This window comes from Arachis hypogaea, chromosome 20 (assembly GCF_003086295.3).
Source record: "Arachis hypogaea cultivar Tifrunner chromosome 20, arahy.Tifrunner.gnm2.J5K5, whole genome shotgun sequence".
Taxonomy (NCBI): domain Eukaryota; kingdom Viridiplantae; phylum Streptophyta; class Magnoliopsida; order Fabales; family Fabaceae; genus Arachis; species Arachis hypogaea.
The window spans coordinates 137043424-137068432 of NC_092055.1; the positions used below are offsets into that span (position 1 = coordinate 137043424).

Here is a 25009-nt window from a genome sequence, read left to right on the forward strand (position 1 = left end):
AACTCCTTTTGCATGAAAATGACCCTAAGGGTTTGGTTGAATACATTGGTGAGTGTTTTTGTAGGTTTTGTCCTATATTGTTTATCTACTTTCTTTATTGAGACATCTCCATTTTTTAGGTGGAAGAGTTCTGAGCTTGTCTTTGGTAAAGATGAGGACTTTCCTGGAGAAGAAACGAGAAGGGAAGGTAACTGCGGCTGGTGATATGGCGAAAGCGGTGACTGCGGAGAGCGCGCAGTCTAGCGCAGTCCACCGAGGAGAGAAAAGGAAGAGTCCTGAACCTGAGGACTCCTTGGAGGTGCTTTATGGTTTCGACTTTACAAGCGGTAATCGGATTAGAGGAGATTTAAAGAAACAGATGTGCTTACACGGTTTCACTGCTAGCGGGAGCTCGGAGTCGGTGTGGAGCAACCGTTTCCCTTATCCCGCCTTTTCAGAGAAGGTTGCACAGAGTTTCCCTGACACTCAACTTCTGAATAATACCGGGATGGAGGTTGTCGGGCAGTATGTTCAGGTAAAGCATATGGCCTTTATTTTTCCCTTTTTTCTAGGATCTTATTTGTAATATGTGAACCTTTTGTAGGTTGTAGCTACCAGGCTCTTATGCATTGGTCGTGGCATGGAGCTATCTAGTGCTGAAGGGAAGAAAGAAACTGAAAGAGTTAAGAACCTCGAAAAGTCTATCATTGAGAAGGACAACGTGATCATGGATCTGACTAAAAGAACAAAGGATTTGGAGAGCGAGGTAGGGACTTTGCAGGATCAAGTCTGAACTCTCCAAGAGCAGTCAAAAGAATCTGATGTGGAGAAAGGAAGACTGACAGCTCGGGTACATGAGCTTGAGGACGGCGGTTTGGAAATGTTTACTGCCGGGTTCGACCGAGCAGTGAGTCAGATTCCAGTGTTTTCTCCAAACTTTTATGTTTTAAAGCTGGATGTGACGAAGATAGTGGTTGGAGGGGTACTTGTTGATGATGACCCTAATGAGGCCGAAGGAGAGAATGTGACTGTGGCTAGCAAGTAGAAAATGTGTTCATGTTTGCTGGATATTTTATGTATTTGTGACTTTTGGGGCTTGTGATTTTTGGTCCCCTTTTTGTTGACTATTTATGTTTATAATACTGTTAAGAACTTTGTTTAAGCTCTGTATGGCGTTTTGCATTTTGCAAGCAAATAGATAGAAAAGTAAAATTTGACATGGATATTTGTTATTAATGTTTTCTTGTCTTGAATGTTTGATATGGGACAGTTCGGTGCTTGCGAAGATAGTCGCAAAATGAGAAACTAAGTAAATGATGAGCTTGGAGGGGTAGTCCAGGATGAGACCGCTGATGCAATTGTTGTGTTGTTTGATTTGTATTTGGCTTTATTTTGAGTTTTTCGTGAAACTCTGTGAGCGAAATGTATGAAAGCTTGTTTCAGCTGATGCTGTATGCAGCTTTCTTTTCATTGTCTATTGTGAATGTGACGTTTGCTTGCTGGTTTGTTGTTGAGTGTGTGTTCGAATAGGATGCATAAAATAGAATGTATAATTTTGATAACTTGGAATGATAATTCATATGTTTGAGTGACATTTGACATGTTTGAAGTGGCCGGCCTCATTAAAACCTCCCCAAGTAAAACCCTCCTTAGGGATAAAATCTTGGTGGTAGGAAAAAGAGTACCGTCCGAACTTCAAACCTTTAATAAGCAACTAAGTATGATACAGCCGTAATGAAGAAATGTCCATGTATTTGGTAAGTCAACAACTTCTAAGTTTTGCAGCGAGTATGCTCCTCGGCCATGTACTTTGGTAATTCGGAAAGGGCCCTCCTAGTTAGTAGCGAGCTTTCCCTATTCTAGTGGTTTCCGAACATCCTCTAAACATCTAAGGACTAGGTCTCCTTATTGTAGTGTCCGTGGTCTGACCCTTTTCTTATGCTTGTTCCGTATTATTTGTTGCATTGCTTCGCTTCTAATCCTTGCTTCGTCTCTTACTTCTTCCAGCGTGTTCAATTCGGCCTTCCTTGTTTGGCTATTCACGCTGTCTTCAAAGTGGTTTGTCCTTACTGATCCCTGAGAGATTTATACTGGGATCATAGCATCGGATCTGAAGACCAACGTGAAAGGTGTTTCGTTGGTCGAACTTTGTGGGGTAGTGTTGTATCCCCAAAGTATCTCGGGTACCAGTTTGGCCCATTCTCCCTTTGCCAATGTTACCTTTTTCTTAAGCGCCTGCAAAATGACCTTGTTAGTTGCTTCGGCGAGCCCATTAGTTTGTGGGTGCTCAACCGAGGAAAAATGGTGTTTTATGTTCAAATTGGATAAGAAAGAGGCTATTTTCCCATCTGTGAACTGCTTACCATTATCAGTAACAATGTCTATAGGTAATCCATATCGACATATAATAAATTTCCGAATGAAGTGTTTTACCTTGTTTGCCGTAATTCTGGCAAGGGATTGAGTTTCTATCCATTTTGTAAAGTAGTCTACTGCTACTAAAAGAAATTTTACCTGACCCTTCGAGATTGGGAAAGGACCAAGTATATCCATCTCCCATCTATGAAATGGCCATCCGACCTCTGTTGTGTGTAACATCTCGGCCGGGTTATGCATGATGGGGTGAACTTTTGGCAGTTGTCACATTTGCGTACTTTCTCCAAGCAGTCTTTTTTTAACGACGGCCAGTAGTACCCAGCTCTCAGTATCTTTGCTGTGAGACTTTGGCCTCCCACATGTGTGCCATAGATCCCCTCGTGAGCTTCGGCCATGGCCAGGTCGGCTTCTTCTTCTCCTAAGCATTTGAGTAGAGGTCGTGAAAATCCTCTACGATATAGGTTGTCACTGATGATGGTGAAGGAACTGGCCTTTCTTCTGAAGAGTTTCTAGTTTGACTCTTCCTGTGGTACCTCTCCGATCTTCAAGAAGGTGAAGTATGGGTCCTCTAGTCTTTTGCTTATGACAAGCTTAAAACAAGGTTGTTGCAAGTACTAGGATATTTTAGTGTTATTTATGACAGCTTAGTCTTATCTTCTAGTTTCCTTTTTGTAGCTAATTTAGACAAAATATCTGCCCTATGATTCTTGTTTCTGTTAATATGTGTTATTTGAAAATTCTGGAATTGTGTGATTAGCTGTTTTACCTGTGTATGATATTGTTCTAAGGAAGGCTCGCGTACCTGGAAGACGTCATTTACCTGTTGGACCACCAGCAGAGAGTCGCAATAGACCTTGATATTTTGTATTCCGCATTCTTTTGCCAAATGTAACCCCGCCAAAAGTGCTTCATATTCGGACTGGCTGTTGCTGACAGAGAACATGTACTTTATTGATTGCTCGGTTGTCAGTCCATTGTTGTCACGGAGTATGATCCCAGCTCCTTTGTCGTCTTCATTAGAAGCTCCGTCCACGTACAATTCCCATTCTGGGTAAATGTCTGTGGTGGTGGTGAACTCTACTACAAAGTCAGCCAGTGGCTGGGATTTTAAAGGGCCCCGAACTTGGTATTCTATGTCATGTTCGAATGATTCGATGGACCATTTAGTCAATCTTCCTACAAGGTTGGGCCTTGTTAGCACTTATCGCAGTGGTTGATTTGTTCGTACTATGATCTTGTGGCTCTGAAAATAGTGCCTTAGGCGTCTCGCCGTGATTACTAGGGCATAGGCCAGCTTTTCGATGGTTGGGTATCGCGTTTCTGCGCTCTGCAGGATCTTGTTGATAAAGTATATTGGGCTTTGTTGTCAAACTATTTCTGTTACAAGCACAGAAGAGATTGAATTAACAGATACTGAAAGATACAAATATAACAAGTTACTAGGTTTTGGTTTTGCCAGTATGGGAGGTGATGATAGTATCTGTTTAAACTCGGTAAATGCGTTTTCGCATTTCTCTGTCCATTCGAACTTCTTTGATTTTCGTAGTGTGTTGAAGAAGTGGTCCAATCTTATTGCCATTGTTGGTAGGAATCTTAACAGGGCGGCTAGCCTTCCTGTGAGTTGTTGCACCTCTTTGATTGTTGATGGTGACTTCATGTTCAAGATTGCCTTGCACTTGTCGGGGTTTGCCTCTATTCCTCTTTGAGTGAGCATAAACCCTAAGAATTTTCCTCCCTGTACTCCAAACGCGCAGTTTTCTGGATTAAGCCACATATTGTATTTTCTTAATTGATCGAATACTTCTTTTAGGTCGGTCAGGTGTTCTTTTTCAGTGTTTGATTTGACGACCATGTCGTCCACATACACCATGTTTTTCCCAATCTGCGTTTGGAATACTTTGTCCATTAAACGCTGGTAGGTAGCACCTGCGTTTTTGAGGCCAAACGGCATGACCTTGTAACAAAAGTTTCCCTAATCGGTTATGAAGGTTGTCTTCTCTTCGTCGGCTGAGTGCATGAGTATCTGATTGTAGCTTGAATTTGCATCCATGAAGCTTAGTATTTGATAGCCGGAAGTGTTGTCAACGAGTTTGTCAATGCATGGCAAGGGATACGAGTCTTTTGGGTAAGCTCGGTTCAAGTTGGTGAAGTCCACGCACATCCGCCATTTTCCCGAGCTCTTTTTGACCATCACTACGTTTTCCAACCATGATGTGAATTGTATTTCCCGGATGAACCCTGCACTCATCAATTTTTGTGTTTCTCTTGTTTCCGCTTCGGTTCTTTCCTTTCCGAGTTGTCTTCCCTTCTGTTTTACTGGTTGAGCTTTGGGGTCTAGGGCCAGCCTGTGGCATATGACCTCCGAGTGAATCCCCGGCATATTGGCCGGGGTCCATGCGAATAGATTGGCATTGGCTCATAGCAAGTCTATTACCTACTATGTGTATCCTGCAGGCAAAGTAGAGCCGATGTTAGTGTATTGGTTCTTATCTTCTGTCAAGCTTACCTTGTTTAAATCATCTGCTGGTGTGGGCCTTTGTTCATGATTGATCCGAGGATCCAGCTCAGCAAGGTCTGGTATATCACTGGCGTTGTAAACCGAGTTTATCCTTGTTGTTGGTGTCTGTTGCACTTTGAGACCTGCGTTGTAGCATTGTCTCGCTTCTTTCCTGTCTGAATGTATTGTTGCTATGGCACCTTTCTCTGAACAGAACTTAACACACAAGTGAATAGTGGAGACTATAGCTCCAAAAGCATTTAAAGATGGCCTCCCTAAAATGATATTATAAGGACTAAAACAGTCAACAATTAAATATTGGATGTCCAAAGTTTTTGAGTGAGGGTGTTCCCCTAAGGTCATCCTCACCCAAACATAACCTGTTACGGGGACTCTCTCCCCTGAGAATCCGACTAGTTCGCCAGAGGATGGTTGTAACACTTTTTCGTTCAACTGTATCTTCTTAAAGGTTGATAGGAACATGACGTCGGCACTGCTTCCCTGGTCTAGTAGGACTTTCCGAATTAGGAGGTCTCCGGTCGTTACCGAGATGACGACAAGGTCGTCGAGGTTAGGGGTCTTGGTCTCAAAGTCCTTGCTTGTGAATGTTATGTTAAGGATTCTGGGTGTAGGTACATCAAATGGCGTCTCATATTGCATTGTTAACATAGTTCTGTAGTTTCTTTTTCTGGCCGAGCTTGTTTCTCCACCGCACGTGAACCCTCCAAAAATATAATTGATGACTTTCTTTGATGGTTGACTATTCTGCCATTGACTCTCTCATTCCTTCATGTTTCACGTAGCTCCTCTATTTCGATTTGTCCAGTTACTTTATCTCAGAACTCCTCCAATGTCTTCGGTTTTGCCACGGCGATAGCTTCTTGGAATTTTCCAGGTCGGAGGCCACTCTTGATAGCGTGCAACTGTACTTCTGGATTAAGGTCAGGAATTTTCATGGCTGCTGTTGTGAAGCGTGTCATATAGTCTTTTAGGCTTTCGTGCTGTCCTTGCTTAATTGTGCTGAGGTAGTCCGAGTCTCGCACATAGATTTACGATGCTGCAAAATGATTTATGAACACCTTGGCAAACTCGTAGCACTTATTTATGCTTGGAGAGGCACGTTGTCATATCCAAGATTCTCGGCCCCGTATCTGTAGTAGAGCTCGAATAATTACTTTTGAGCTAAACGGCCAGATCTTTGACCTGGTATTAGGTGCTTGTTTGTTGGACGTGGTCAGTTAGAGGTATAACGTTGGGTAGATTTAGTAGGGACGGATCAATGAACAGGTAGATTTGTTGGACGAGTGCAGATTAATACATGCATGTTCGAGGTCATTCATGAACGGGTACACATTACTGTAGGCACGGTTGGATTCAATGTGTTCGTAAAGGAAGCAAAAACTGAAGTTGATGGCTTACTGCCTTGTGTGATGAAGGATGTATTGGGAGGCACTGATGTGCTCTCTATGGGAGGAAAATGTGCTATGGGAGATCATGGAAATTACAAGGGTGATAATAGCAGTAATACGCGACTGTCGGAATGAGTTGCAATAGTAGATTTAATGGCGATGACGGTTAGGGAGGATGATTAACCACAGGGTAAAGTTGTAATTCAACATGAGGATTTGTATGAGTGGAGAAACGATTTTTTAAATTTGAAAATAGCAAGAACAACAATTAGGTCAATCAATTCTGGTGTGTTGAGGGCTAATCAATTGGGTGTTGCAGCAAGTAATGAGGATGCTAATTCGGATAGAACTGAATTCTGGAATTATGGTAGGATCGGTAGCTGAGGTGGAAATTAATAGCAATAGTAGGAGGGGCAGACAATGGGCTGTTGACGCAAAGTCTCTGCGGGCAACCGGAGCTTTGGTAAAAGACAAATTGAGAGTAGGTTTTGCAGCTGAGTACGATGCTTATGATGCTATTGAAGGAAGGCATATGGGAGAAGGGTGTCATGTAGGAGTCCGGGTAAGGAATAATGGGGATGAACATTCGAAGGAAAGTTGTCTAGATTGTTGTTAAGAAAACATTGAATTGGCTAATGAGATAAAAGATTATGGCCAAGAGATAGATGCGACACAATGACGGCTTCATATGGTGGAGGGAGGGACTGGTGAGACTGGGAGGGTTGTAGAGGACTTGGAAGATGTAAGAATATATGAAGGCAGCGAAGCTGAGACTGAATCCTCTGAAACCAAATGGGATGATGAAATGCAGGAAAACAGGAAGGCAAGGGAGTTGGCAGTGGAATCTGGAGCAGTTTAGTATAATGAGGAAGATGATATTATGGCTATACTCCAAGCACAAATGAGGCAATTGCGCAGAAGAAAAAGCAAGCTAAATAGAAGGAAAAGGCAAGAAGAAGTCGGCTGAAAAATCGCAAAAAAGTGTGTACAATTGGTTTAAAATAATTTTTAGTTCTTGGAATGTTAGGGGTTTGGGAGGAGTTGGAAAATTGAGTATGGTAAAGAGTTTTAGGAGAAAATTTTAGTTGAATATGTTAGGTTTAATAGAGACAAAGAAAGAGATAGTAACCAAATATGATGTAGTGCAACTGTGGGGAAATAATGTGGTAGGATGCATGAGAGTACGTGGGGTTGGCAGGTGCTTCTAATGGGCTGTTGTTGATGTGGGATAAAACGATTTTTCAGAGGAGCAACTGTTATGAAGGGGAGAGATGGTTGTGTGTGGATGGCGTGGTGCTAAAAAATAATTTTAAGTGTGCTTTCAATTTAGTGTATGGTGTGCACCAAAGGAAAGAGAAGCTTGTCGTGTGGGACGGGCTAAGCTTTTTATCTGGGCTTTGTCAAGTACCTTTTTATTATTTGGGGGACTTTAACGAGGTTGTTCAAGTGGAAGAGAGGAAAGGAGCTACCACTTTGACAGTGACTGCAGCTGAGTTTAAATCTTGGATTTAAGATATGGAGCTTTTGGACCTTGCACTTGCTGATCGTATGTTCACATGGTTCAAGAGTCAGTTGTGTAGCCGCATTGATAGAGCTCTGGTTAGTTTGGAAGGGTTAGAAGAGTTTCTTGAAACAAGGCTTAGAGGAGGTCCGAGAGGTTTATCAAACCACTGTTCATTGATTGTGGATTTCACAAGATTGTGAGGGGGGTCGAGACCTTTTTGGAGTCTAGATGCTTGGTTTACTCATGAGGGTTTCTTGAGGATGGTAAAGGAGGAGTGGAGGAATTTGGGTGACCTACAATTCATTGACAAGATGAAGGCTTTGACAGTCTCGCTGAGTAAATGGCATAAGGAGAATTTTAGGGACATGGATATGAAAATTATGAAGTTTGAAGAAGAGATAAAGAAAGTAGATGATATGGTTAGCAATGGAGTTGTTGATGGAACTGTGGAAGCAAGAAGGAGGGCGCCGGTGAGCTCTTGTAAGAAATGGTATATCAGAAAAGAGTTACATTGGAAGCAGATGTCGCGATCCAGGCATGCCAAGGAGATGGATAAGAACACCCGCTATTTTCATAATCTAGCCTCAGCTCGAAGGAGGAACAATCGGATTGAGTCCTTACTGATTCATGGGAGGATAGTGAGAAATCAAGCAAGGATTAAGGTTGCTATCAGATACTTTTATAAGAATTTATATCATCAGGATACCTCGCCGGTGATAGGGTTCTGTGATGTGTTGGTTAATCGGATAACTGAGGAGGAGGCAGCAGAGTTGGAATGGATGCCGTCTAATGAGAAAATTAAGGATGCAGTTTAGGATTATGAGTCAACTAAGGCACCAGGTAGTGATGGGTATAATATGAATTTTATTAAGAAGTGTTGGGAGGATGTTGGTGGGGAGTTCACTGCAGCCATGATGGAATTCTTTCAGTTAGCTGTTTTACCTAGGGATGCGAATGTTACTTAGGTGGCTTTGGCACCAAAGTTTGTCGAAGCTAAAGAAATCAAGGACCTTAGGCCGATTAGTATGGTGGGTTGTGTTTATAAGGTTATATCAAAGATCCTAATTCGGAGGATACGGAAGATAATGCCAGGGTTGGTAGGAGAAACACAGAGTGCTTTTGTGCAGGGTAGGAAGATACATGATGGGGCTTTGATTGCATGTGAAACTGTGCAGTGGCTGAAGTTGAGGAAAAAGAACTCGACAATTATTAAACTAGACTTTCAAAAGGCTTATGATCGAGTCAAGTGGAGTTTTGTGGATATTGTTTTGCAAAAGATGGGATTTGGTCGTAGATGAAGGGAGTGGATAAAGGAGTGTGTGTGTTCTGCGTCTATGTCAGTCCTAATGAATGGCTCTCCCTCTAAGCCCTTCAGAATGGAAAGGGGTCTACAAAGGGGATCCTCTTTCTTCCTTTCTATTTGTGCTTGTTGTGGATGGATGATTAGAGAGGCGGTGCGGAATGGACGCATTACTCTGTTGTTGGTTGGAAGGGATAACATTGAGTTGTCATATTTGCAGTTTGCGGATGATACTATACTTTTTTGCCCTTCTGAAGAAGAGACGATCAGAAACTATAAGCGGTTGTTGTGCTGCTTTGAGATGATGTCAGGTTGACAAGTCCAGCTTGATCCCAGTTAATTGTGAGCAGAGTTGGGCACGACAAATGTGTCGACTGTTAGGGTGTAAAGAGGCGTATTTACCCATCAGATATCTTGGCATTTTTCTTGGGACAAATCCGAGGCTGGTCAAGACATGGAAACCAATGATTGACAAGGTAGAAGAAAAGCTAAGTCTGTGGAAAGCAAAGTCTCTAAATAAAGCGGATAAGTTGGTTCTCATTAAATCTGTTCTTGATAGCCTGCGTATTTACTATCTCAGCTTGTACAAAATACCGAAGGCAGTAGCAGATAAAATAATATCCTTATAGAGACGCTTTTTGTGGTCGCTGCAATTCCCAAAACAGATAACTAACACATATTAGTTATATCTAAACCATTAACTGTTCCTAAATAGTACTACAACTTATAATACACCTACCTATGCGTTTACATTAAATGTAACATATATATATATATATATATATATATATATATATATATATATATATATATATATATATATTTCTGAGCCACTAAAACTAACACCCTAAACGCATTATAAGATAATTATATAAATTTACAAAAACCTATTAAATACAGATTTTAAATTAAAAAATATAACATTTACCGATCTAAATAGACGTGTAAATATTTAAAAAAAAAAAAAACCATAAAACACTAACATCAAAGTCTAACGCTCCAGCTACGTGCCAAGTATCATTCAGTCTATTAATGTCTCCCGTGCGGACATATGCTTGGGGCCATAACTCATGAAGATTCTCAAAATCACACATCTCAAAAGTTTGAAAAAAATGAAGTCAATCTACGCTGTTCTCGGATGTTGTGGGTTTATATATGGCCCAAATCGTACCTCGAATGCACTGTCCCTGATCAACAAAAATGTGTATATCTCGGATGCAGTGGGTTTAGGCTTATTAAAGTCATATCTCAGATGCACTATATCCGAGATCTAATTTTATTCATATCTCGGGTGCATCCGATATATGACTGGTACGTGGCATATCATAATACGATAACAGTGCATCCGAAATACGCTTTTAGTGTGATTTATCCACTACATTCGAGATGTGACCCAAAATATATTTTAGTAAATACTTATACGATTTATTTAAATTGGTAAATATTATATATTTTTAATTTAAATAAAAAAAATTCCTATGATTTGCCCGTTATAATTTAGTAGTTATTTTTCTATAATTCAGTTTTTATTATAAAATCAACGTTATAATTTAGATATAATTTATAATCTTTATGACTCATCTGTATCCGTCTAATAATTATATTTTCGCAGCTTCTATAAAAAGGTAATATCTTATAAGGAGGAAGTATATTTTTAAACCCAATATTAACTTACATAAGATACAAAAAGGAATCACTCAAATTTTTAAAAATAATTTTTAGTAATTAAATTTAATACATATAATTAATTAAATTATATTATTTTTGTTAAAATTAAATTAGATAAATTGATTTATCAAAAAATTAATAAATTATACCTTAAATTTGTCTAAATTAGTATTTTTATAAAAAATAACTACAATATTCCTATTATAAAAAATAACAAAAATATTATTATTATTATTATTATTATTATTATTATTATTATTATTATTATAAGAGTATTTTAGTCATTTTTTATAATAGAATTATTATAGTCATTTTCTATAAAAAAGAATATTAATTTAGATCGATTCAAGGTTTGGTTTACCAATTTTTTGGCCAAATCAATTTATTTGATATAATTTTAATAAAAATAATATAATTTAATCGATTATATGTATTAAATTTTAATTACTAAAAAATATCTTAAAAAATATTTTAAATATTTTTATTTGAATGGCTCCTACAACCAAAATACTAATTTAAATATCTAAACTTTTTTTTTTCTGTATCTACACACTATATTTCTCTTCAATCTAAGTATAACTCATCTAACTAAGAGAATTCGAAATCATTTCAAAGTGAACAAGCTATATAAGAGGATTTTTTTTTTTTTTTTTTACTAAAGATAGAGAAATTCGAATTCACGACCTCTTAGATAAATAGGGAGAGATTATGCCATTTGGATTATAACTGATTGGGCTATCCAAGAGGATTTACTAAAGTTGTTCAAGAACAATATATAATATGATAATTAATTAATTAATAAATAAAAATAGATAGATAGTTATTAAGATATTTCCCTATTTGTCCCCGATGCACACCGGTTAGGGTTTAAGAGAAAAGAAACGTTTCGTTTAAAAATTCTTTCGTAGGGTTTTCTGGCAGTTACACATTTGAATTGCAATGCATAGAATTAACTCCTTATGCTGTTTGCGGAAGGTCGTTTTCTGAAATTGCAACTGAAGCTTTACACTTCCACGATAACAGCAATAAACCACTTCTCTCTCCTGAAATATTGTTCTTCTTTCAGCGCCATAACCACAGAACAAGTAAACTGCCAGGAACAGCAGAAGGAGCATACTCTGAATTCGATTTTGCATTATATTAGCTCAACAATGTCGACCGATCTCAATGATTATAAAATTATTAAGGAAGGAGAAGCTGAGATTCTCATGCATGCCAAGAACGAAGTCTTCTATAATAAAACTCAGGTCCCAATGTTTTTTTCTTTTTAATTTGAGTTTCTGTTATTTTGACTTTAAAATACGAGAATTGAGAACCTTTGAAGTTTTTTGGTTTTCAATTAGACTTTTTCCCCCCTGATTGGACGTTCAATGGTTTTTGGGAAGCTAAGTAGTGTTCATTGTAGAAAAATACTGGGGAGGGATGAAAATGTGGACCTCAATTAGAACCTTAAATTTAGCTTCTGAATATAAAGTTCAAGTTGTTTGAGATGTTTTTCTATGCTTCTGTGCTTATTAGTTGAATTGAATTACTAAGGATGGTTTGATTTTGGAGCTAATTCCGTTGATCATTTCCTTTTGTTATGTTTTACAGTTTTAATGCCTTTGTTTGAGTGGAAACTGGAAATGTTGAGCGGAAAATTTTATTTTATTTTATTCCTAGCTTTAATGCTTTGTTAGATGTTGTGGTTTTGGAGCGATGCTAATATGTTATGCTTCTGGTTTATAAATTATCATCAGGTTAATAACAGGGATATATCGATTACTGTTTTGAGAGAATTTATATCAAGACGGGAGCAAGAGCATGAAGCAACGTTGTCCAAGAGAAAGAAAGGGACACAAAAAGCAACTGAAAATGAATCTGTAAAGGAGGAAGCAGAGGATGTACCTCGAGAAACTCCGTCAGAAAATCATGAATCTAATGGAAAATGTGAAGGGGAGGAAAATACATCTCCTGAGGAATTAGAAGCATGCAGTAGCGTAAAGGGATCAGCCAAAATTGCAGAAGACTGCAGTAGTGCAGGAGAGCAGACTGATCTCACAGAAGGGAAAGGACATGTGGAACTGAAGCCACCAAGGGTTCTTGAGGTTTTCCCTAACTTGTTCTTATCATCATAGCATTATATTCACTTTTTTCCCCCATTTTATATGTATACCATATTCTCTGCAACTCAATTGTAGAACAAGTATCATCTGTATGACTTCTTTTTTGTTCTTGTATACAGGCATTGTCTGCTTCTGGGTTAAGGTCTCTAAGATATGCTCGTGAAGTAGAAGGGATTGGTCAGGTTGTTGCTCTGGACAATGATATAGGTGCTTCAAGGACTTTCAGTTTATATAAAAATATATCTTCTGTAATGCCTTATAAGAAAACATTGGAAATCTGTACTTGTGTCAATGGTCTACTCTGTGTAGCTATGATACCTACTTTTTGTTTGAGAGTTGAGATCTCTGTCTTGTTTGATCATTAAGTATGTGCATCTCAGTGCTTAACCATAACTTATGCTCCTGACAGTTTCTGTGGAAGCTTGCAGAAGGAATATCAAATTTAATGGGTCAGTTGCAATTTCAAAAGTGGAGTCTCATCATGTTGATGCTCGTGTATATATGCTAACCCACCCTAAAGAATTTGATGTGGTAAGTGGATGTTACTAAGTTTTATATATGTATTTTCCATTGAAAATTATTCTTATTCTATTTAGTGTTACTTGTTCAACATCTATATAATATTGTTCCCTGACTTGTGACCCTGCAATAATATTTGAAGCAATTTAATAAATATATATTTTTTGTTACTTGTTATTAGGTTCATTCTATTTTCTATTTGTTACTTGTTACTTAGTTCATTCTATTTTCTATTTGAAGCAATTCAATAAATATATTTTTTGAAATTAATGTTTCGGTTCTCAAGATCCTGGAAATATATATATATATTATTAAAGAAAGCATTTGTTTTCACTAAAGTTTGCAGAAAGTGAGGTGAAGTAGATAGAGAGGACTGTGTAGTTGTGTCTTGTTCAACATCTATATAATACTGTTCCCTGACTTGTGACCCTGCAATAATAACTAAGTTCATTCTATTTTCTATTTGTAGCAATTTAATAAAGTTTTGTTTTTATTTTTTGAAAGTAAATAAGTTTTTATGGTCTCTGTGTTTCTGTATTTTCAGGTTGATCTTGATCCATATGGTTCACCTTCTGTGTTTTTGGATTCAGCAGTTCAATCTGTTGCTGATGGAGGTATCCTGATGTGCACTGCAACAGACATGGCAGTGCTCTGTGGGGCAAATGGGGAGGTCTGCTATTCAAAGTAATGTTGATACTGGTATTAATTATAAACTTTTAATTCAATAATAGTTTTAATTACTGTACTAACCTTACAATTGCCATATAGATATGGATCATACCCACTGAGAGGAAAATATTGTCATGAAATGGCTCTGAGGATCCTTCTGGCTTCCATTGAGGTACATTGAAGTTCTATACAAAGAAAATTTAATATAAACTAAATTTATTTTCAACTAACATCTGATGTTTTAAACATAGGCATACAAATTTTCAACTCACTTATAAAAACTCACCTGCCAGAATTTCAACTAAATTTCTTATATCACTTGAATATCTGTTAATCTCTCACGTCACTGTTATTTTTATTCATACAAATTCGTATAATATGTTTGTTTGTCATTTAATGCAGAGTCATGCTAATCGTTACAAGCGATATATTGTTCCTGTGCTATCTGTTCAGATGGACTTTTACGTTCGTGTTTTTGTTCGCATATACACGTAAGTCCTCTTAGTGTGTGTTTTTTACTTATGGTAAATAGTTTATAAGTTGTTATTATCTTGGATAATGATTCCACAAGGTTGCTTGATTCTGTTATCCCAACTAAGATGAAATAATTGGTTGCAGTTCTGCCAGTGCAATGAAAAACACTCCCCTAAAGCTTTCATATGTTTATCAGTGCACTGGTTGTGACTCTTTCCATTTGCAGCCCATTGGGAGGACCATTTCCAAGGTATGTATCCTGTTGCAATGAAAGGAAAAACTGTTTAGTTCTTTCCCAGTGGCTTCTTTTTTGTGCTTGGGATGGTTAATTTTTGTTGGGATTTTGAACCTTTTTTAAATGTCATTTCTTTTGCAAAGCATTACCGATATGGGGTTATGGTGAATGTTCATTTCTGTTTGTTGTGTGTTTGTGCGTGTTGTCATGGCCATTTAAGTATATTGCTTTATTTTGATTGAATATAAATTTTATATCTTGAAGGGGGACTTATTTTCATTTTCCCATTTTTCAGAATACTAGTGTCAGATATTTACCTGGCTTTGGTCCTGTAGTTCCTCAAGAATGCAGTGATTGCGGGAAAAAATTCACTATGGGTGGCCCTATATGGTCTGCTCCAATCCATGATCAAGATTGGGTGGGTTCTATACTGGCAGATGTGAAATCCATGAAGAACAGATATCCTGCTTATGATCGCATATCTGCTGTGTTGACTACCATATCTGAGGTTTTATTTTCAGTTTGTTATTTTGACATGATGTGATATGACTAAGATGTGTGTGCTAATGCGACTAATTCCAGTTGAAAACCTTGTGGTAGAAATTTCTTCTTTGTATAGTTATTCCAATTCTAATATTTGATAATTGTAATATTTTCAGGAATTGACAGATGTTCCCCTGTTTTTGAGTCTGCACAACCTCTGTGCAACCCTTAAATGCACTTCTCCTTCGGCAGTTATGTTCCGTTCTGCAGTGATCAATGCAGGCTATCGTATATCTGGAACTCATGTTAATCCATTGGGGCTTAAATCAGATGCACCCATGGATGTTATTTGGGATATAATGCGCTGTTGGGTAAGAGATTAACATCATTCTTGCTGTCTTACTTTTTTGTTTGGTACAGATCCAGTCTCTGGTTCCTGCGAAATATGATTTTATAATATGGGAGTGACTTTTGTATATAAAATGCTCTTTCCTTTATTATTTGTTTTTTAATGGTTCCGGTAGAAAAAGAGAGAAGGAGAAGGTGGGGGTTGATTTTGGGAAAGGCATTGGAAATGATTGCCTTTTCAGTTCTTGGTCACTGATCCCTTCAATTATAGGTAAAGAATCATCCTGTGAAAGCTCAGCCAGCAGATCAACCAGGGAGTGTCATACTTGCTAAGGAACCTGTTCTTCAGGTACATCTAGCCTGTCAACTTTTGTTCTTGGCTAAAATGTAGCATTATTCTCTCTTCTCCTCACAAGCAATTATTTGCTTTTTGGTGGTTGTTTAATCAAGTTAGGGGTAGTATATAACTGATACATGTATGTGAATGATGTGTGCACAAGTTCATTTGGCCGGGGAAATAGAAGAATCAGAAGTAGCAAATATGAAGGATATCGTTTAGAATATAGAACTCTTGGCTGAACTTTGTATTATTTTAGCAAGCATGCCCTAGTGTGCCAACTTGGACATCTAATTAGTTCATGTCTTTCATAACCATAAAATACTGATATATGTATTTAATCTGCAAAATTGAGACCTGTCGTTTCTAGTTATGTCGGCATATATCTTGGAGCGTGTTTAGGTCATAAATTCTAGGAAGTTGGTCTTATCCTAGAGTTTTACATTGTTTTTACCTGACCTGACCTGGCCTATCCTATGATCCTGCTTGAATTATGAAAAACTAATATTGGTGTGTGTCCCTTTCAGGCTAGTTTTGCTAGGGCAATATCATCACTTAGCAAGGCACAAGCGAAGAAGGTTGTTCGCTTTCTTCCTAATCCAGAAAGACACTGGGGTCCAAAACTTAGGGCAGGACGTCAAATTACTAGCAAACACGTCTCTCTATTAGGTCCAGCAGCGGTTAATGGAGCTCTCAACCATGAAGATGATGAAGAACCTAAAAGTAAGAAGCCGAAGACCGAGAATGATATCACATCTTAGCTAAAAAATGAGATTCTTGAAATTAATGTTTCAGTTCTCATGATCCTGGAAATATATATTTTTTGTTATTAAAGAAAGCATTTGTTTTCACTAAATTTTGCAGAAAGTGAGGTGAAGTAGATAGAGAGGACTGTGTAGTTGTGCCTTGTTCATCATTTAACAATTTACAGGAAAATGCTGTGGCAAGATCAAGGCACTTTGCGTTATGTTAGATTTTTGGATCTGATTTTTTTTTTAATGTATGGAAATTGTATTATGTGGAACAATAATTCCTTTTTAGGGGAATATGTATTGTTGTTTCATAAAATAGATATTTTTTCTAGTGACTTGCATGGCAACCATGTTTTTCAGCAAGAAGTCTCTCTCTCTCTTTCTTTCTCTCTCTCTCTCTCTTTTATATATATATATAGAGAGAGAGAGAGAGTAAAGTACTAAATTGGTTCCCTATGTTTGGGCGTACTCCTGTTTTGGTCTTTAAGGTTTAAAGTGTCCTATTTGAATTCAAAAAAGTTTCATGGAATATCCTATATGAAAGCATTTGGTCTTTAAGGTTTAAAATGTCCTATTTGAATTCAAAAAAGTTTCATGGAATATCCTACATGAAAGCATTATAAGAACAATGGAATATCCTACATGACAGTACAAAATCAATTGTGGATGTATCAATATATTTATTTATCATTTTTTTTACAATTTAAATGAAATATTTTCTATAGTATTAAAGAGAATAATAAATAAATGTATTGATGCATTCATGGTTGATCTTGTGCCTCTGGAGTTTGTACTTGTTCGAACTTGTTCTTTAGATTATTAATCTTGTTCTTGTACTGTTGTTATGTGGAAAATTCTGTTAATTATTTATATTTGATCTCACGGTGGAACTACATTAAAGCTAAATAAACATTTTTTGAATTCAAATAGGACACTTTAAACCTTAAGGACCAAAACAGAATTATGTTCAAACGTAGAAGACCAATTTAGTACTTTACCATATATATATATATATAATGTTTGTATTCAGGCTAGGCCATCAAAGCAAGCTCAATTCAGCCTCTAGTTATCTCTCTCTGTCATTTAAATTCCTTGGATTCTCTATTTTAATTACTCATGGCTAAATTACAATAAGAGCTGTGGGAATAAATCTCATAAAAAGAATAGTTGCTATATATTAATCAGCAGTATCCATGGATTCATATATAGATGCGTGCGTATAAATAAGATTTAATTATTCTATTGGTTCTTATAGTTTTATCAAATTTTTAATTAGGTTTTTATATTTTTTTTTTCTGTTTAATTGAGTTTCTACATTGTTTTTAATTTTGTAATTAGATCATTTTTAGTATAAAAAATGTTAAGAGTTAATTGAATATTTGTTCTGCAAATTAAATGTATCTACAATTAAGAATTTAATTATATTTTTGACCATATGTTTTTTTAGAAAAATATTCTGTTAATTTTAATATTTTTAACATAAAAAAGATTTAATTACAAAATTAAAAAAAAAATATAAAAACTCAATTAAAAAAATATATAAAAATCTAATTGTAAATTTAGTAAAATTATAGGAGTCAATAGAATAATTAAACCTATAAATAATAATGTTGAAGGAGGTACTATTTGAGATACACGGAGAGAAATTTAGGGTGGCTGAATTTAGAGATTTGGGGTTTTTGAAATTTTGGATTAGGGGGTTATTATTTTATCTTACATGTTTCTTAGGATTAATTTTCCGTAAATTTTAAGGTTTATACCAATGACAATGCAGATTTCGTGGCACTAAAAATTTATCAGATTTAAAATTAAAATATCTAATTTCTTTGCTTGATATGTTTACCATTGGTTCATTATGAAAGCTGAAATCTGAACACAACTGTTAATTTCAATTACTATTGATTCTTACTCGGTAATAAAAATGAACAATACATTAATTTTCTTCCGATGAACTTGCCTCACATGGAACTCGGTGCTGCCACATGTATAAGGGCCCTTCCCGAACTACTCATTAAGCAAAAGGTACAATAAGAAAAATAACAAAAAAATAAAAAATAAAAAATAAAAACAGCTCCCTAGACCATTGTACTTTATTGCTTCTAATCTCAAAGCAAGAAGTTACGAAAAAAATAAGAAAAAAAGTGAATTGCAGGCTGCAATGCTGCAAATTCTAAGTGATGAAGAGAGTAAATACTTTATTTAAGAAAAAGGACTAAAGTTTTAATTAACATATAGTGGGTGGCTCTGTTTGGCAAAGTTGTTATTATTATTCATATGATTAATTTTCTATGCTTTGGCAGTGGTTGGCTTTTGAGGGTTAAGTTCATCCCAAGCTTCAATCCATGTAACCATTGCATCTGCAAGCTTGTCAAAGTAAGGGTCAACCTTTGAGAGCTTCTCTTTGACTTGCTTGGAGAGTTCAATGTAGCATTTCTGAACAGTTGTGCATTCTTTTGGGAGAACAACGTTCTGGAAGAACGGGATGATATCTTCCTGCCAGAATATTCCTTTGTACTCTTTCCTCAGATTCACAAATGGGTTGCTTGCCTTGCTGTGGTAGATGTACGGAAGTCCAGTCTTGATTCCCAGCCCCAAGTGGTCCGTGATCACCTGTTAACAACAATTATCATAATAAATTACACTAACTAATAAAATCAACAATTTAGTCAAATATGTCAAATCATCTAACTCTCGAGAAAAAAAGAAGAGATGAAAATGATAAGAAAAATGCACCTTGCAGCACCAGCCAGCCCACATGTCGTCGTAGCGTCCGATGGGCTGGCCATCACCCATCAAACCGAAGTACATTGCCGGTCCAATGAGATCGCGGTCGAAGGCCAAGTTCATTCCGCACATTGGGAACAATGTTCCTTTCGGAATCGTCAAAATAGCATCAACATACCTTGTGCATTATCATATTACAAAAGTTTTATAACTACTATTTGAATGGTTATCGAAATGAATATATTTGATTGCACGACTGTATAAAAATGAATGGTAGATACACACCTGGTGTTCCTCTCGAGAGGCTTGACAAGCTGTGTAGGAGCGTCATAATCCGGGATGTTGAGCCAGAGACCATGAGAGACAGCAGTGGGTACACCTTCGCGAAGACTGAAAGGGTAGCCGCGCACGAAATCTGCACCTTCTCTGTAAGGCTCATAGAGCGTGTTGAAGAAGAAAGGTGTTGATGGACACAGAAGGTTCTTTATGTGCTGCTCAAGTGCATTGATCGCCTTTCCAGATGGATCATTTGCAACCTAATTAAGTAGTAAACAGATGATAAATACATGATAAATCCAGATAGGTGATGAGATCTTTAGATCGCGCATGAATCAGTTTGATTCCAAAATATTTAACACCTTATTTAGTTTCAAAAAAAAATCAATCATAAGTCAAATTGAGTCAAATCGTGATCCATACAAGGTTCCATTGACACGTATTTAGAACAAAAAATAAGAGGACAATTAAGACCGATCCAAAAGATGAAAGCTGAGGAAATGAACAAGATTAGAAGACTCACGAAACAATCATCATCAATGGTATAGATGTACTTCTTCTTGGAAACCATGTAACCGAAGCAGCGGCAAGCGGAGTCCTTGAAGGAGATACAAGAGGCCCTGGGTCCAAGAATCTTGTTAATGTCGTTACGGTTATAGAGCTCGTAATCGAAGCCCGGAGGAACCTTGATGGTCTTGGTTGGATCACCGTCCTGAACAATGATGAGATGATATGGCTGGAAAAACGGCCTCCACATCTCCAGAAAATCCAGGTTTCTTATTGTTGGGATCACAATGTCAAGCTCGTCCTTCAGCAAAGGCGTCGGCGTCACGGCGGTGCCGGCCGTGTTGGCGGGGCCTAGATTAGCCATTATTGTTGTTTAATTGGAGAGAGAAGAGAATGAAAGTGAATGAATGAAGGAATTAAAGTGTGAGAAGAGAAGGTGAAGAGTGAATGAGTTTTTGAAGGAAATAAGCATGTGCAGTGGCCTAAGTTATCGGCACCGGTATGGGGCTTTTAAACATTTAGAGATTGGGGTGTGTTTGTGTGTGTGGATTTTTTAATGTGTAAGGAAACTGAACCAGTGACTCCTTCAAAGGTGTTGCCGTGTAATGTGGTAACTTTGTGGATGTAAAATTCCAGAGATCAGAGATCATCAATTAAACCAATGAAATATATTCGTATTAGTCTACTCTTTGCAACCAAATCATGAATCATGATGATGGGTTCATAATTAGAAATGAAATGTGTGTTACATGTTTGACTCTTTTGAGCCAACAACGAACCGGATATTTCTCATTCAATTATGTATTGTGTTTTTTTTTAGATAATTAAGGAATTCAAAATCATGATTTTTTTAATGGAAAAATGTAAGAGAGATTTGTGTTGATAATTTTATTTAAGATTATAGTCCAAATAGTCACGAATAATCAATTTAGTTCTTAAAAAAAAAAACCTAGAAATCTCAAATTTGTACCATAGATGACGGAAAGTGTATGTATCGTTATCAAATTATTATTTGATACGAAACAAAAAGATAAATAAGAAAATAATTATTGGAATTGAATAAAAAAAGATAAATTGAAAATGAAAATAAAAATAAAAAGAATATATCAAAATTAAATACCAAGAGAATCATTTTATTTTTTATTCAATTTTTTTGATGCAATATGAAAGGAACTCATTCAATCTAACTTATCCATACCGTAGTTTGCGAATTGAATCGAAAGGAATTACTCAATCTTTTTTTTAATTCTCTGAAGTAATAAGAGAATGACTCACTCAACTTTACTTGTCCATACCATAGTTTTATCATGAAACTAAAAAGTGCCTCGTCACTCTTCGAATATCTCTATACGAAGAGTATAATAGTTTATGAGATATTTATAACTTCTTATTAAGTTAAAAATAGAAAATTTTAAACCCATAAATATAAAATCCAATTTAATAACTAGATAAATAAATTCAAAATAAATTAAATATTCTAAAAATATAAACTAATAATTTTTAAATAATACTTAAATTTTTCATATTACAAACATTTAGAACACGTATTATTATTTATTCGTGATATATAAATATATCAAATACGGATTCGTGGCTGCCTGCTAATCTTTTTTTTTTCACCTTTATCATATATTAAAATAGAAAATAAAAGATAACCAAATTAAATGATATATCAAATTTGTGTACGCATATGTATATAGGAGCAAATTTTTATAATGATTCCTAAGATTTATGCAATGATTTAAAATAATATTTGAAATTTAAATTTTTTTATGGTAATCCCTCAAATAGAGTTTCGAACACCATAGCGATTTTTGCATTATTTCTGACATTAAGTTAGTTGTTGGAATGTTGATATGTCACTACAATATTTTGGGTCTATAGTTACGGTTTTTTTAGTTACAGTAATTTATGGTCACAATTTTTTACTATAATAAAAAAAATTATGGTCACGGTTTTTTAAAAAAGAGTGACTATAGAGTACTTATGGTCACGGTTTTTAAAAAAAAGGTGGCCTAAAATGGTGTATGATCACAGTTTTTTGAGGTGACCAAAAAAGATCTATGGTCACAGTTTTTTAAAAAATGGTGACCTAAAAAGGTCTATGGTCACGGTTTTGGAGGATAACCTTAAATGGTCTATGATCATAGTTTTTCAAAAAAGGGTGACCTAAAAGGGTTTATGATCATGGTTTTGGGGGTGACCTAAAGGGATCTATAGTCACGGTTTTAGGGGTGAACTAAAATGGTCTATGGTCACGGTTTTGAAGGGTGACCTAAAAGAGTTTATGATCACGGTTTTACGAAAGGGTGACCTAAAGGAGTCTATGATCACGGTTTTAGAGTGACCTAAAGGGGTCTATGGTCACGATTTTGGGGGTGACCTTAAATGGTCTATGGTCACAGTTTATCAAAAAAAAAAAGTAACTTAAAAGGGTCTATGATCACGATTTTTAGGGGTGACCTAAAGGGGTCTATGGTCACGGTTTTGGGGGTGACCTAAAATGGTCTATGGTCACGATTTTGAGGGGTGACCTAAAAGAGTTTATGGTCACGATTTTATAAAAGGGTGACCTAAAAGGGTCTATGGTCACGATTTTGGAGAGTGACCTAAAGGTACCTATGGTCACAGTTTTAGGGGGTGACCTAAAGAAGTCTATGGTCACGGTTTTGAGGGGTGACCATAGAGTACGATTTTTCAAATTTTTTTTAAAACCCCTCGCTCGTCGTTCTTCCCTTAGGAAAAAAGGGTGAAGACAACCCTTGGTGCCAAAATCCCCATTCCTTCTCTCCCAGCCATGCACAGTACCACCTCAGGTCGTGCTCCAACTCCTCTCGTCATTCGCAAGTCACCAACTTCTTCCTCGTGGTCGTCGAAGCGTCGTCTGTTGCCAGCCCCTCTCCTCTGCTCATCAGTCACTAGCATAGTTCTGAAAATCGAACTGAAATGGCTAGTCGAACCGGTCCAACCGTAAACTGATAGATTTTATGGTTTGATTCTTTAAGTAAAACCGTTGATTCAAAAACCGGATGCAAATCGCTAAACCGGCCGGTCAAACGGAATCATGACCCGACCAGTTCAAATGAAATGACGTCGTATCGCTTAGAGAACATTCAGAAAGCATGCGAGTGCCCCCAGCGCTAGAGCCTCCTTTCTCCTTTCTCCTTCTTTCTCCCCAGACCCCAAAGAAAAACGGAAGCCCTAGCCTCTACCACCGCCGCGTCCGTCGTGCTCAACCCTAGCCTCCATTGTCGCTACCATTCTTCTCACCGTCCGATAGTCTCTCCACTGTCCAACCGGTCGCCTCCAACCCCTCTGTACACTCATGAATCACAAGCTTTTCTGCGTCGTTCATTGCACGTCGTGGGTCGTCATGCTCGTCTCCCGTCATTAAGGTGGGGTGACCATAGAAGCTATGATCATGGTGAAAAGATAAGACTATAGTCACAGTTTTAAGGAGGGATGACCATAAAGGCTATGGTCACGGTAGGTGGGGTGACCATAGATAAGGTTATGATCACGATTTTAAGATGGGGTGATCATAGAGGCTATGGTTACGGTTTTAATAAAGGGATGGCCATAGAGCAACCTATGGTCACGGTAAAAAAGGTGGCCTAAAGTGCCAAAATTTGAACACTACAACTGTGACCATAGAAACTGTGACCATAGATAAAAAAAACAGTGACCATAGGTCTATGGCCACGACAAAATAGGCCACGGTAAAAAAATCGTGACCATAGGTCAAAAACTATGACCATGGACCTATAGTGACCCTTTTCACTAGCTATGGTCACGGTTTTTCACCATAACCATAGACTTTTTTTGTAGTGTGTCCTCTTTTACCATGCTGGACAATTTTAATGGCAGATGACGTGAATTCATTCTGATTTGGATTCAAGTTAGTCCCTCCCCCATTTTATAACCACAATTCTAAATGTGCAAAGCGTGTTTTTCATCTTTTTCTTTATCTCTTTTTTTCTTCTTCGCTGTCTCTTTAGTTCAGGTACTCACCCTTGTACTAGTTGTTCTTTTGAGCTGCTTCATAAAACTTTAGCTGCCAATCACTAAGGCACTGTTTGTTTTTGATTTATTCGTATGTTCTCCCCTCATTTGCCTCCTATTGGAATATTTTGTACATCTACTTTGATGCATGCATGCATGTTGCGTTGGGTTTACTTCAATCTGTGAGTTGAGATTTTAAATTAGACTCGCTTTATTTTATTTATTTTAATTCCTGGATTTTCTATTAATTTATTTGTGAACATGAGCTATCGTTTAATTCTTCATACAAGGGTGATTTTAATCGGTGAAGTGCTATGTTATTCAATTTTTGTTTTAGTTATAATGCTGCAATGCTATGAGATGCATTGAAATTGTTGTTCACTTCTATTAAGGATGGTTTTAGTAGTTTCAAATTGATTTAATTGAACATTTAATTAGAACCATACCTTCATTCTATAGAAATAAAGAGATGGAGAAGAAAAAAAAAGATAAAAAATATGCTCTGCACATTTAAAATTAGGATTATAAAATGACGAAATGATCAAATTGAAATGAATCCAAATTACCTAACCGTTGGGACGGTTCAACGTGTCAAAAGATAGCTACATCAACACTTCGACAGCTGATTTAATGTAAAAAATAACGTAGGGATCACTATAGTGCTCGAAACTCTATCTAAAAAATCATTATAAAAAAAATTTAGATCTCGAAGATTATTTCAGATAATTACATGAATATCAGAAATTATTATAAAAATTTACTCATATATATAAGTGTCCTTAATATTTTTTTAAGTTACCGAAAAATAATATGAATGGAAATAAAAAATTACACAAAATTAATTT

At 36.7% G+C, this 25009-nt stretch overlaps 3 protein-coding genes across 4 annotated transcripts; 2 read left to right on the forward strand and 1 right to left on the reverse strand.

Annotated features, from left to right (window-relative positions):
* Positions 1–8025: 8025 nt before the first annotated feature.
* LOC140183262 (uncharacterized) lies at positions 8026–9063 on the forward strand. The gene is made up of 2 exons (XM_072231294.1): positions 8026–8574; positions 8731–9063. Exons 1-2 carry the CDS (start codon positions 8026–8028, stop codon positions 9061–9063), a joined length of 882 nt encoding a protein of 293 aa, XP_072087395.1.
* Positions 9064–11584: 2521 nt separating this feature from the next.
* On the forward strand, positions 11585–17021 carry LOC112784026 (tRNA (guanine(26)-N(2))-dimethyltransferase 2). 2 transcript variants are annotated; one of them, XM_025827114.3, is made up of 13 exons: positions 11585–11980; positions 12473–12820; positions 12958–13045; positions 13248–13369; positions 13902–14041; positions 14126–14198; positions 14429–14517; positions 14645–14750; positions 15031–15243; positions 15395–15589; positions 15838–15915; positions 16431–16626; positions 16768–17021. In XM_025827114.3, the coding sequence occupies exons 1-13, from the start codon at positions 11693–11695 to the stop codon at positions 16782–16784; spliced, it is 1953 nt and encodes a 650-aa protein (XP_025682899.1). In that variant the 5' UTR covers positions 11585–11692; the 3' UTR covers positions 16785–17021. The 2 variants fall into 2 exon arrangements, with proteins under 2 accessions (XP_025682899.1, XP_025682898.1); XM_025827113.3 differs by having other exon boundaries at positions 16431–16949.
* A 1504-nt stretch (positions 17022–18525) lies between these two features.
* On the reverse strand, positions 18526–20846 carry LOC112785329 (UDP-arabinopyranose mutase 1). Its single transcript, XM_025828795.3, has 4 exons — positions 20179–20846; positions 19665–19915; positions 19389–19557; positions 18526–19265 (listed from the first exon to the last, which is right to left on the reverse strand). Exons 1-4 carry the CDS (start codon positions 20524–20526, stop codon positions 18942–18944), a joined length of 1092 nt encoding a protein of 363 aa, XP_025684580.1. The 5' UTR covers positions 20527–20846; the 3' UTR covers positions 18526–18941.
* Between the last annotated feature and the right edge of the window lie 4163 nt (positions 20847–25009).

What these genes read in the sequence shown, in the direction of transcription:
- LOC112784026 (XM_025827113.3), top strand. Translation starts at nt 11,693, where the DNA reads ATGCTGTTTGCGGAAGGTCGTTTTCTGAAATTGCAACTGAAGCTTTAC. An exon ending in TCCTTCTGGCTTCCATTGAG is followed by an intron (nt 14,199 to 14,428) that starts GTACATTGAAGT and finishes CATTTAATGCAG; the next exon opens with AGTCATGCTAATCGTTACAA. An exon ending in GGGATATAATGCGCTGTTGG is followed by an intron (nt 15,590 to 15,837) that starts GTAAGAGATTAA and finishes CTTCAATTATAG; the next exon opens with GTAAAGAATCATCCTGTGAA.
- LOC112785329 (XM_025828795.3), bottom strand. Translation starts at nt 20,526, where the DNA reads ATGGCTAATCTAGGCCCCGCCAACACGGCCGGCACCGCCGTGACGCCG. An exon ending in CCATTGATGATGATTGTTTC is followed by an intron (nt 19,916 to 20,178) that starts GTGAGTCTTCTA and finishes CTACTTAATTAG; the next exon opens with GTTGCAAATGATCCATCTGG. An exon ending in GGGCTGGCTGGTGCTGCAAG is followed by an intron (nt 19,266 to 19,388) that starts GTGCATTTTTCT and finishes TGTTGTTAACAG; the next exon opens with GTGATCACGGACCACTTGGG.
- LOC140183262 (XM_072231294.1), top strand. Translation starts at nt 8,026, where the DNA reads ATGGTAAAGGAGGAGTGGAGGAATTTGGGTGACCTACAATTCATTGAC. An exon ending in ATGAGAAAATTAAGGATGCA is followed by an intron (nt 8,575 to 8,730) that starts GTTTAGGATTAT and finishes AATGTTACTTAG; the next exon opens with GTGGCTTTGGCACCAAAGTT.